Source organism: Corythoichthys intestinalis, chromosome 12, assembly GCF_030265065.1.
Source record: "Corythoichthys intestinalis isolate RoL2023-P3 chromosome 12, ASM3026506v1, whole genome shotgun sequence".
NCBI classification, from domain to species: domain Eukaryota; kingdom Metazoa; phylum Chordata; class Actinopteri; order Syngnathiformes; family Syngnathidae; genus Corythoichthys; species Corythoichthys intestinalis.
Window position 1 is genome coordinate 29,844,852 of NC_080406.1, and position 13,878 is coordinate 29,858,729.

Here is a 13,878-nt window from a genome sequence, read left to right on the forward strand (position 1 = left end):
TTTTTTTCATCCTCCTTTTTCACATCATGGCCCCAAAGAAGAAAGCTGGGTCTTCGAAGTCCAGCCAAAAGAAAAGCAATTACCATGGTAACGAAGCTTAAAATCATAAAAAGAACAGAAAAAGGAGGGATACAGATAGGCTGCGTTCAGACCAAAGTTAAACCGTTGCGGGAAACCGCCTTGCTCGTTGCCAAAAGCTGTTCTTGTGTTGACACAGACCTTATGTCGCCAACAGTCGAAGTCTGCGAAACCAAACAACTTCCGGTTAAGGCACAGTAATGTAAGGAACCAGGTTGTACGTATGCTTTAGGCCATTATGTTGATGTGTTGAGTGCAGTGTTTTCTGGGCTGACTAGAGTGAAAAAGGGAGGGGTGGACGAGTGGAGGGGGCACAAAGGCTGTTTTGGTTTCATTTTTTTGGTGTCGCAGTAGTTGTGTAAACCATTAAAACCCTAACTTTCCATCCGCCTCTTAGCAGTAAGTGGTAAGTACAGAATATTTTAAAAAAATTGTATTTAAATGTATTTCAGTTTTTTTATGTCAAGTATTTTGACGTAAATTTCAATTTTAACGGTGAAATCTGACTTACGCGGAAATTCGGGTTACATTGCAAGCGTAGAAACTGAACTCAGTCGTACCTCGTGGACTCCCTGTACTTCACTTTTGAGCAATGATATCAGTAAATCTACTGACATGAGCGCATACTATACAGGGGAAATTACAGTATGTATTTTTATGGTACAAACAAGTATCTTTTTGTAGCAGTATTTAATGAAGGAATCTGACCTTTTAGCCAGACTGCCGGAGTCACACCAGCCGATCCGCCGAAACCCTGCTGGCGCAGCACAATGACCCAGGCAGGCAAGAATCCGACAACCCGGCCAAAAGGCCAAACTCCGCGCGTTCACCTTAGTCTTAACCCCTTGTACTGACTCCATTTTGAAAGCTGGAAAAAGGCTTCGAAGCACAAGTTGACAATTTATTCAGGTCAACAGCGATCAAACGGCAAGGCGAAACAGAATCAGGCGAGGAGGCAGTCTCGTTCAAGGTCACCAGATCACAAGTCAACAAAAGGAGAAAAATGACAATGCTTAGTTAAGCATTCAGTGTTTTGAAGGCTCTCGCGGGGTAGGCCTTGGGCAGGAAGAAGGGTGTGTTTAGGATAATCTTCTATCGCAGTTTGGGCTGTTTAGTTCATGCATCACAGTTGCTGAGTCACCGGTACTGGGGCAACCGTAGTGAAAGATTTTGCCCGCCTCAGCGTCAAAGGTGCTCTTGGAGTCTTATGAGTCGTGTTATCAGTTGGATATCGGGCGTTTTGCAGTGTTTCTTGTGTTGGGACATGCCATTTGTTCTGGACTGTCCGGAAGAACTGGCGTGGGCGTAGTCAGCATCAATCTTGCTTGGCTGCATGACGCACACGTTCGGCTTCCGTGATAAAAAGGCGTCATGTATCTCTTATGCCCTATATTCTGCTTGTTTTCCTTAGACTATGGTATAAGTGCTATTTATTTTATATTGGGTGTGTTAGAGTAATACAAACAGTCAAACAATAAATACGAGAAAAGATACTATTCCCTGATTGATTATATTAAATGTGTTAGAGTAATACAAACAGTCGATCGGTAAATACGAGAAAAAATTAGTCCCTTCACTAATAAAATGTATGCTGCGAATGTGAGAAAAGACGATAATGTCACATTCTGCTGCTGGTCAGATTTTGTTTTATTACAGCAGGGCGTTCCCGACGTCACACCTGCAGCTAATTCCAGCTAATCAACAGTAATATATAAACGCCGGCGATCCAAGAGAACGGTGCCAAGATACTAATTTGCTGATCGCCATTCGACAATTGTACTTTCTAGGCTCTTTGTATTTGCTAGCTCGTTCTTCAGCTTTTTTTTTGTTTTGCTATTCCTCTACCTTGTTCAGGTAGTGAGTGTGTTCATTTATTGTTATCTTATTGACTATCTGCCCACTGCTTAGTTTAGTGTTATTTGATCCCCGTTGACCTATTGTCACGGACACTTTTTGTTATTCCCCCTTTTCTGCGATATCATGTTTGTTCTTTTCTGCGATAACATGTGTTTTGTTTGTATTAATAAATCCTTGTATGCATCCCCTCAATCGTTGTCTGCTATTGGGTCCAATCTTGTATTCTGCATACGCGGTCTGTAACAGATAAGCCATGTATTTGTAAATAAATGATTATTTTGCTACTAAAAGCTTTTTTTCATCATTATTAAGGTTTTTTTACTCCTTTTTCTTGAAGCCAAACCATGTTTCACAGCTCATTATTAACCCCTTCTTGCCAAATGTATCACATTTAATACACTTAGAATTTCATGATTTTGAGACTAATTCAGAATTTTAAAATATCTTTCCTCAAAAAAAAAAAAAAAAAAAAATGGATGCAAGTCAACTCATGCATCTGCAGGTTCCATGAAAAAAAAAAAAAAAAAAAACAGGATTTAGCAAGGGTAAGATTAGATTAGAGCGCTTATTACACATATTTTTTTGTTTGTTTTTTACAAATTTGAAAAAAAGGTTTCATCAAGACCTTATTTTTAAAATTTTGCGATTCTCTAACAATTGCTTCATATTGCAGGCATTAAAGAGCTAAAGAACATTAAAATCTAAAACCATCTCTATTGCAAGAAGAAAATCCAGAAAGAGCTGCACTCCTTGTTTGGGTTATGCACCTACATTAAATTCTGAGACAAAACATTATCGTGAGGGACTTGGCCAAAATGCTCTCAAGATGGTAAGAAATGGGGAACTCTGCTTTAAAAACTGCTAGTAGCGACTGGGTTAATCGGGACACTATCCAAGTCCAGTGACTTGACTCAGCAAATTTTTTTCCAAGAGGAGTGGGAAGAGTAATGTCTATAAGAGTGGGGGTTGGGAGGGGGTAAGGGGGCTGCTCCACTACACCCTCCCTCAGCTTGAGACCATGCATCACCTCTGGCCCGAGATTGATGTAAGAGCTCAGCGACAGCAACACTTAGCTGACATCATTGAGTGAATCTGTCAGCTGTTTTAACATCTTTTCATAGCGTGCAACAGACTCAAAGAAGAGTGCAAATGCTGACAAAGCTCCTACCTCAGATAGCCTCAGAAAACCAGTAATGGCCACTAAAATGTTCAATGTGTTTTTTGGGGAAAATACTCTTTAACGCTGAGGTTTGCCTCAAGTGCTTCATCTGCTCATTTCGGTTTTCCATGTTAGCAGCTGTCAGACCTTTTCTGACGACCCGTCTGGTTTTTCCGCCAAAAACAAGCGAGTGAAGCAACGGTTAAAGAGCACCTGAGGCAGCGCCCGGTGGATGTGCACGACACAAATGCCAATAACAATCGCAGTCAGTGGTTTTCCCCTTCTGACTACTGATTGTGGCGCTGACTCATCTCTTTTCATACAGACCTCCTCTTTGCACTTTCTATTTAATCTCCATTAACCGGAATCCACATGAGCCTTCTCCAACCACAGCCAAGAAAGTAACGGTGGCGTAGCCCCCCTTTCGCCCTGAGGAACGCCAAATTCATAAGTAAACGCCAATGCCGCCCAGTCAGAGCAGGATGTGGACTGAAACATGAGCCACAAAGGACTCTCAGGGTTGGTTTTGTGTTAATGCCACACTGAGAAATATGTAAAACAGATCCTGCCTTTAAAGGTCAAGATAACACAGGAGTGTTCTCATGAAGGCAACACTCCAAAATTCATATAAAATACATCTTGATGAAGTTCTTAAAATGACCTTTGCACCACATACATGCAGTAGCACTTTCTGGCAGTCACCATTGACAGACTATAGATAATTATTACATTGTTATTGTAATATGTTGTTTGTATGAGGAATTTCTGCCCCCAAGTGGTGGAGTTAAAATAAAGGTCAACCAAGTCCTAGGAATTGTCTCAGCATCACACAATTCATCCTGAGCACCCCAAATCCAAGTACCACTGCACAGTAATGACCAACATTAAAAAATACATAAAGTAACCAAAATAAACCCTGACTTAACAGGACAGCTTCTGAAAACAACACTTACATTTTAGCTCTAAAAGGAAAAAAAAATCTCCCTTACTTTGGTTTTATTAGAGGAAAAAGTGCTGCTTTCAAACTAGTTTCAAATAATTTGATTTTGAGTCAAGAGCATTAGGGAGAGTTATTGTGTAGCTAGCTATCTAATAAATGAGTACTTCAACTTCAAAAGTAAAAAGTAGTTTAAACCTGAACAGTTGCTTGCGCTACTGGCCATAGAAAAACAAAAGAAAAAAATTTTTTTTTTTTTTTTTACTTAAAAACTCTATTTTCTCATGTGTATATAAAGCACATTTTTTTGCTTTAAAAAATATAGTGTGAGTACCAGGACTGTATACATTCATACCAGTAAACCAGTGGTGCATGGTGTACACCAATACACAAGAAAATCTGCTTTCTAGGAACAATTTTAAGGTGTGTATAATATTTTAGATATAACTTTGCATGGAAAACCTTGTTTTAGACATGTGCCGATTGTCGGTTTCAAGGTATAACGTGGTATGAAAATGTCACAGTTTCAAAACCGCAAAAAAATTCCGTCATACCGTCCTTACGGTATTTGCCATTTTTATGTCCAAAAAATGCAGGGAGAAACCCCTCGCTTGCAGCTGCAAGTCTGACCCCTCCTGACTCAGCTGTGTTACACGACGGCTGGAGGAGGTGAAACTCCTGAACTTTTTCTCGAACAAATTGAAATCGATGGTATGGGAATACTTCAGCTACAGAAAAGTACAGACGTCCGCGGCTTAGAGGAGGAGGGCCAACCGAGATGTAAAACATTTTTGTGGAGAGTGGTTGCCGAGGAATCAATACTTCCAATATTATTTCCAATTCATACAAAAAATGTTAGCAAACACTAGCGGTGGGAATCTTTGGGCACCTAATGATTGGATTACGATTCAGAGGCTACGATTCAATTATAAATCGATTATTGATGCCCTCCCCGCTACTAGCTGCTTTTAATGTTTCATACATTAGTTACAAAAATTGTACAAAAATCCTCTCAAGCTTAAATAAACGACTATTTCAGTATCAATTTAACAGTTCAAAACAGTAAATAAATTACTCAAGTCCCCATTCTGTATCAGCAGCTTTAAACTACATTCAATTATTTAATGTTGTGAATCAACCGTCAAAGTTGTTAAAATTGCTCCCGTTATTCCAAAATTTCTCTTCTGTCTACTTTCGACATGTGAAAGTTTTAAAACTTTTAAAGATAGATTAAAGTCAAGCTTTTGCCCATTTAGGAGTATTATAGATAAAAAGTTAACTAGCTTCGCTTGGAAGGTTCGCTACAACAGCCTTTCAGAAAAGTCTACTGCTTTAAGATGGCGGCTGTTTACTAACACCGGCAAGTCTGTCATTTCGCATCCAGTCCTGTTTACATGTGCTAACGCTACCGAGTCCGTCATTTCGCATCTAGTTCTATATACGTACATAAGATATCTACCGTAGCATAATGTGGATGTAGTTTTTAGCGGCTGTCGGCAGCAGTCGGGTATTATTGTTTTTTTTTTATCAAGCGGCATGAGTTGGTAATGACAAGCATGATGTCTACTCTCTGTTCCTCATTGCGTCCCGAAGATCGCGCTGACTGTGCTTTAGTTCCGCTTGACATAATTCAATAATCGTAATTTGGATGTTTGTGAATCGTTCTCGAATCTTTCACGGCCAAATCGCAAAGAATCTAAGAATCGGAAATTTTGCACACCCCTAGTAAACACTGTCATTAGCGTTTCCCATCAGCTATGAGCGTTAACTCCAGCATATTTAGTGTGTCTAGCGGTGGTAAAACATGTTTTTTTTCCTCTTTGGCAATCGTCTGTGTTGAGAGTGTGTTTATAATGTAAACGTGATACAAGTCAAACTAATTCAATTATGATTGCTCTGATGGTAATAATGTTGAGCTGTGGCTGTGGGTTTAGGCTCACCTAAAGGAATTCATTTATTTGAATTATATTTAGAATATTTGAGTTATTTTTTGTTTTTTCAAAAATTATTTTAACTTAACATTATACTTATGTTCCAATTTGCTAATATGTTTTGAAAAATAAAAATCCTGTTCAACGGAAAAAAGTCTATTTCTAACCCAGATATCCCAAAGTAACAAATTTTAGAGCTGTAATTGCAATACCGTGAAACCGTAATATTTTGGCTTAACGTTATCAAACCGTTATACTGGCACATGCCTACCTTGATTGTTTTATCAAATCTGTATTTGCCAATGCATCCATCCAAGCATCTTCAAAGCCGCCGGCGAATCACAGTGAGACTAACCTTGTTGTATGCTTTGCAGACATCAGAATGACCAGAATACTGAACTGGATGGACCATGTTGAAGATGACAAGATTCTCAGTGAGTGATGAGGATCAGCAGTGAGTTCATCAGGGGGACAGCAGAGATTGGAAGTTGAGACAGTTTGGAGGGACGGCAGATACAAGATGGATGTTGGCATTGAAACCGTTACATAGCTCTCCAAGAAAAGGACCAAAGGGGATTCATGGATGTGATTAGGGAAGAGATGTAGATAACTGGAATAAAAGCAGAAGATGTAGAGGAAAGGTAAAGCTGGAAGAGTATGAGTCACAGTGGGGACCACTGAATATAGTTAAGCCTGAAGAAGGGAGTCGCCATGAGAGTGATCACTACATGAATCCAAGATTGGATTAAAATTGGATCAAATTTTGAGGTTTTGTTTGCTATCATACACACTGCTTGGGAGACCGAAGTTTGATATACCATAAACGTAAAAGGTCCAACACCTCAGTTCAAATTGCCAAATTTTTGTGTGAAGAAACGACCGTCCTATGTAAAATTACATTATCATGTAATAAATAAAGCTTTTTCCAGCATTAATGTTGATTTCATGAAGTGGGATTTAAAAAATGGGTGCATACCAGAGGTGGGTGGTAACACGTTACATTTACTCCGTTACATTTACTTGAGTGGCCTTTTGAGAAAAATGTACTTCTTAGAGTAGTTTTACCATGCAATATTTTTTACTTTTACTTGAGTAGATTTGTGAAGATGAGACATTACTCTTACTCTGTTACTTTGGGCTACTCTACACTCGTTACATTTTCCACTTATTATTCTACATATTGACTTTATTTTTGCCAAAGATGCCGACAGTAGTTGTCTGTTTCACCAATGAGACGTCGCAACAATAACCACATGACTCCAATCAGAGGTAACAATGTTTTTTCTCCACTAGAGGGCACTCATACTCTTTGGATGGGTGATGTTTCATTTTTCCCATTTGAATTCCCTGAATCTGGTGCATTTCTTTGCCCTAATATAGCCATGCAATAGGTTATACAACAGAAAAAAAAAATCACAGTTCATAATGATAAAGTTGCGCTGAGAAAAAAATATTACCATTATTATTATTATTATTATTTTATTATTATTTTTTTAATCTGACGTTATAAGCAGGTACTCACAATGTTACTCATTACTTTAGTATTATTTTCGGCAAGTACTTTTTTACTTTTACTTGAGTAAATTTTTGGATGACTACTTTTACTTTTACTTGAGTAACATTATTTAGAAGTAACGCTACTAGTAAGCTAGGTTCATACTGCAGGTCTTAAAGCACAATTCCGATTTTTTGTCATATCTGTTTTTTGAGCGTGCCTGTTCAAACTGCCATTTTCCATTGAGCCCATTGAAGTATTATGCATGTGCACTAATTCGCAGTCCGACACGCGCTAAGCAATCTGACCCGCATGCGCAGAAGCATCAAAACAAATAACAGCGCACTGTGCGTTCATGACACACAAACATAAGCCTCGTGTGTTTGCGTCAGTTTGCCCCAACTCGGCCATGTAAGCAATACTGAAATATTGTTCATTTGGTGCACAGTAAGAAACCAAGCATTATCAGACGTATCCTTTTCTTCATTGTATTTTTTTATGACTGTGGTCAAGCCCGCAATCTGCGTAGTAAAAGCCGAGTTCAAACTAGGCACTATCGCGAATGAACAGCGACATCGCTGCCGTCTTGCCTGGAGCTCTCGCTCTTTGCTGGGGTAATTGCTGCATGAATTCCGATTTGGGAGACTTGATAGTTCAGACCGCCGTGACATTCTGGAAAAATGTGGACCAGATCGGATTTAAACCACATACGAAAGTGATCCAGATCGGATTAGAAATGGTCCACTTCTATGCGACTTATTCCGTTTATCCCGTCAAGTTAATGCTTCACCCGAGTCGGAAAAATATGAAAAAAATCGGATTCGTGCATTAAGACCTAGGGTAGTAACCTAGCCTTACTTGAATAAAATGTTTAGCTACTCCACCCGTCTCTGGTGCACACCCTCCTACAACTTGGATGAAGAATTAAACATTCAAATGAGTATCGCTCATCTGACACCATTAAAAATGTCTCTGATTACAAACATAGATGTAAAATGTAGTTTTTTTTTCCTCACTTTTTTTGTACTGAAGTTCATGCAAAAACTCACTGCAGTTTGGAACTGATATTTCCTCCGAATATAGGCCCAGCTCCGGCTCAAAAATAACAGTCCTCAATAAATTCCAGATGTTCTGGTAGGCTTTTTCTAACATTTGCTTGTTTTCTAATAACCAGCAGGAGATTTTGTACCAACACTGACTTTAAAATGTTATAATACCTATCACATTGACTTAAGCGCCTCTTCCTGCTCAAATTCCAAAGTTGTGATTTTGTAATCGGTTATGTAGGTCATAATTCCCTTCACCTTGATGAAGTCTACAGTTACAGCTGGATAAAAACAGACCCAAAGGATGATTCTACCACCATGCTTTATTGTAGCCTCATTTGGAATAATGAACCAAAAGTTTAACCTCGGTTTGATTGGATGCTCAATGCCACCAAGTACAACTAAAATCTATTCATTAAAACTGTCCGCTAAGTTTACGACAAGTGTCACATACATTGTTCCATGGCATAATCACTTGTACAAATTTACTAATAAAAAATTACTACTCGTGTCAAGTATTCATGGACTGTGAAGCCAATTTTAGGGATGGGATTAACCTAAGTATGTAGGAATGGAAAATGAAGTCTTCATTATTTATCAGTCGGACATGCACTTAAATAGACCTCAGTGATATTATCTCCCCAAATTAGCTGCTTAAGAAGTCTTTCCAGCATCAGTGCATGTGTCCCCCACTTTCACTGGATTCTATATTTAATGGATCATGCATTTCAAACCTTTTAAACTATGTATTTCTATAGTTCATTCTCAGCTCTATTTTTAAAAAGACACCACAATTCAATGAATGGCCTCTTGAAGTTCATGAAATTGCACACAGAACAAACCGCTAGCTCACCAGTTGGTATTCATTGTTAGAATCCTTCTACCACAAAGCAAATTAATATCAGACCAATTAGCCTGACAAGCACTTTGCTGTTGCAAGCCATTATCATTACGCTTCTTTTGGACACTACTCGGAGAAATAACATCTATTCTCTGTGCCCGTGCCACCTCCGAAACCAAGTGTACTAGGAGACATGTGCGAGGGATGTGAAGAAAATACAGTGCGGTAGTGCCGTACGACTCCTTAAATTTACATATTGTTGTACCGGCCCAGAGGAGACAAGTGGATGGCATGTAATTCTTCACTTTGATTCAGGCTACGCTAATAAATCTCAACACTACAGTGCTGACAAATAAAAAAAGAGGGGCAAAAAAAAAAAAAAAACTCCAGGAGCGTTTTGTGAAATTTCAGAGAGGTGCTCTTATATTCTCGGCTTCCTCGGGGAGGACGAGAAGCTTCGTCTTTTCATTTCATACACTGTAAGAGAAGTAAACAGTATTTTATGTTATTTTCCTCTCGTGTGATTGCCAGGAAAATCATACTCACCTACAAAAGAAACAACTTTTTCCCCCTATTTCTCACAGTTTAAAGGGAAATTCAGGACAGACATAAGCAGTGTTGACATTGCTAGAAAATAGAAAAAGCCTGACAAATATGACCTGGGCGAGAGAGCAGAAAAGGTCGTAACATCATTAACTCCACCAGAGAAAGTTTGTTTCCAATAAGATGGCTTTCTTTCTTGTTTGTTGGAGAAACTTTCTGGCTATATGTTTGGTACATGGGAAATTGTTCTTCGTATCTTCAACGCTAGGGTTAGGGTTAGGGTTATTCATGATTATTTTAAGAATCGAAGAATATGTCGATTTTTTCGTTGAATCAGATGAAACAAAAGAATTGTAATTGCTCTTCTTTTGTTCCTGCTAAGAAGCTGAAGTTAAACAAGGTGTCAAAGGATGAATCGATTAAACGTTCCGCCTCCAGTGTCATAAAAATGGTCTCATGCAAAAGTAGCCGATTGAAAAAATTGGTTTTACGTTGAAGCTTTAATTTGAAATAGTATTTTTGTCTCTGTTTATGATGTTGAATTTGTAGCTAGTCAAAAAATGTCATACATTTTGAAGCTCTGATGTTGTCCTTTGGTTGAACTTGAATAACTGATGTCTTTTAAACTTGGATCGTATTCATTTCCGATTTGATGGATGTGATGAATAATCTGCATTGGATCACAAATCAAAATCAAGATATATGAGTTTCTTTTGATATCTTTGTTCTAATGCAAGTAGCAATTTTTTTTTTTTTTTTAACATATAGTGTCATTTTTCTCCTGTCTTTGACATTTAATGAAGGTTTGCAAGAATTATTAACGACCACCAAACTATATTCGCATGGAATTCTACATAATCATAATACTGTGATATTTATTTGAATTTCAAGTATGCTTAGCTTGACCTGAACTGGGCTGTCTTTATCTTTCCTTGGCTATTGTGATGTGTTGTGAATAAGCCTTGATGGTCTACGCTCTTCTTCAACTACAGTACTTAATCACTTATATACTTTATTCACATAGAAACCAAATACAAAATGAGCCTACAGCTAATTCATCTGCACACAGTTCATTAATGTGATTTCATTCTCTGCATTCAAAAATGAACAGCTGTCAATCAAAGTCCGGATGTGACATTTGGTTCTTTTTGAATCCAAATTACAGCTCATAGCATTCCAATTGTCATGACATAAATGCTCATTAAGACTTTTCAACTCTCCTCCATCTCATTCTATGTCAAATTCACATCCACAGTCCAAACCGAACCGAGCTGTCCTCTCTTTCCCTTTCCACTCAATCTGACCCAATCCAGTCGATTGTGTGCAATCCACTGATAATTGCACAGAGGCATCACTTTATTTGTCCACACCAAGTACGTGTCCCACAGTGGAGATTAGGAGCTAAAGCTCCAAGAGAGACAAAACACAGCTCTGGGGAGATGTTCACCTGCTGCACTGGTGCTATGATAGCGCACGCACTCTCTCAACGCGATTGCGCCCGTAAACGTGCTGTTACCATCATGCCAATTATTCGCTCACGGCGACAAAAGAAAAGAAGTGAAGGTGGAACTCTTTGCGCATCATCATATGCACTGAAAATTTAAATAAACAACATTTGATGTCCCTTACCTTGGCGTTCATCCGGTACTGCCGAGGGCTCGCTCCGTGGAAATAATCCCGAAAAAAGGACTAAGAAGGTGAGGAGGAAAAACTCGGACATGTTTTCGGAGAGCGGGCTTAGCAGGAGCCACGGCGCGTCTCCCCGGTCCCGGTGCTCGCTCCTGGCCCACGTCCAGGTCCAGTCTCCCCCCCTCCCTCCTTTCCTGGCTCCTCCACCACCACGCGGTTGTCAAGCGCCGTTATTCGGAGGTGTCCAGCGAAACCGGTGCGGCGCGCCCCCCCGCGCTCCCCGACACATGCACACGTCTCTGTGCGGCCGATGGGAGCAGACAACACGGATGAGCGAGAAAAGAGCGCAGGGGGTTGAATGGATGGAGACGGAGGAGTGACTGGCTCTTGCTGTCTTTTGGCGGTGATTAAATGTCGTCAAGGTGGCGCAGCGAGCGGGAGAGTCATCACGTTGGTCAGTCAGTGCCGGGTGCCAGCCTGCTTGGACCGGAGCCTCACAGGCAATGAATTTAAACTCAGGAAGGGGGGGGGGGGTTGGGGGCTTGGAGAGAAGGGTGGTGTAGTCACTCTGCTCCCTCACTCTCTCTCAAGCACTTTCATTGCCTCATAGAGCTTCTCCCATCTACTGTAGACACGTTTACATTTCATTCATATACTGTGGTGCCTTGACATATGAGTTTATTTCACCAAACTTAAAATGCTCGTATCTCAAATCTTTAAAACACATGTTATACTATATGTTAAAACTGTCTGCATGGCCTGATTATGCAATACTGTATTACTACATCATTATTATTCTGCTGTTTTCAGTGCAGACAATCCCTGGCATTTAGGAACAATTTTTCAAGACACAATATGTTCTCTGATTATACCAGGGGTGTCCAAATTGTGGCCCGCTGCCCAGTTTTTTTTTTTTTTTTTTTGTCCCAGTACTGCAAATAATAATAATAATAATGATGATGAATAACACTGAATACGGCCGGTGCTCTGTCGATTTGCGCTCCTTCATTGAAGTAATCGCCCCGTTGTTGATAGCAGCTTAAAATGCGTATGACACCAAAAAGCATGTTTATTTCATAATTCACGCGGTGTTTTAGGCTCCTGAATGAAATGGACCGCTTGGATGTGTGTTGAAGCGATCATTTTATTTATTCAAATTTTGAATCCTGCCGGGGCCGGATGTATGGGGGGGCCGGGGTGGGCACAGGTGAGTTGTGCCCACCTAATCAAAATGTTGGGAATATCTATTGTAGCGTCCCACTGGATATAGAGAATGCACGGAGAGTTGCTCTCACCTACTTTTTTATTGCAGGATTAACGGTTACTGTTGGCCGCAACCACGCCAATTAAGCAATCACCAAAACAAGCTGTTTTTCCAACCTCGTTTGTTATCCGCGCGCTTCCTCTCTCTCCTCCAGACACATTCTCGCAGTCGGACATCCGGGCATTAATGACGTCACCAGCCAAAACAAAGCGTCGCCATATTGAAATGGGGGCAAAACACGAGTCACGAGCAGTTGCTCTGTCGTGCATTGTAGTACAAACGCATCAAACTTTTGTCTTATTTGCGGTCAGTCGGTATATTACTGGCCTGGTGGGAATTGGTTATATACTACCAGTTCTCTTAGTTCCACACAGATCATATTCCAAGTAATTGATAAAGGTCAACTTACTTGGTGACTTTATGAGGTAGTTGTGGATGTTTCCGAACTCCACTGCAGGCAATTCCTTTGGATTATTTATCCAGCTATCAGCTGCGACTTTGTATTGGCAGATTTGGAGGCCAATACAAGCTAATTTTAAGTTGTATCACCTCCTAGCGTCTGTCGGCAGTGACTCGTGATAATAAGAAGTCATGTTTAAGACGTTTTTATGAAAAAAAGACACAGCTGAAATATATGAATTTCAGACGTTTGTCTATGGATGTTTACCTGTGCGTGCCCCCATCTCAAAATGGCGATACGTTGCTATGCGAAATGACGTCATCGTGACATCCCGCCGACTGCAAGAATAAGTAGCTAGATGAATGAAAAAAAAAAAAAACCAACAACAAATAAACCCCCCAAAAATTAATGTTGCCTCAACGGGACACAAGCCAGTGTCCTACTTGCACCGCTCCTAAGCCCGGAGAAATGCAGAGGGTTAAAAAAAAAAAAAAAAAGCCTGCATTGGGGGTGCACCCTCAAGATTTCTTAGTGCCCACCCTGGTGGGTAAACCTAGATCCAGTCCTGAATCCTGTGCCATGAAAATGAGTAACTTCTGGCTTCAGTCTCGGGTTTAGGACGAATGCGAATATGACGTCACCCGAGTCAGTATCTCACAATACAGCATTGCTTTATAGCATGCAGATTGACTGCGGAT

The 13,878-nt window shown here is 40.0% G+C and overlaps 1 protein-coding gene across 8 annotated transcripts in view; it reads right to left on the reverse strand.

The window, feature by feature from the left end:
• The window catches only part of lrp1bb (low density lipoprotein receptor-related protein 1Bb), a 469,826-nt gene extending 457,824 nt beyond the window's left edge, over positions 1–12,002 (reverse strand). For all 8 annotated transcript variants that reach the window (XM_057852528.1, XM_057852526.1, XM_057852531.1 and 5 more), the window contains exon 1: positions 11,517–12,002. In XM_057852528.1, coding sequence (XP_057708511.1) covers positions 11,517–11,607 — 91 coding nt within the window. In that variant the 5' untranslated portion in view covers positions 11,608–12,002. The remainder of the gene's footprint in view (positions 1–11,516) is intronic.
• Between the last annotated feature and the right edge of the window lie 1,876 nt (positions 12,003–13,878).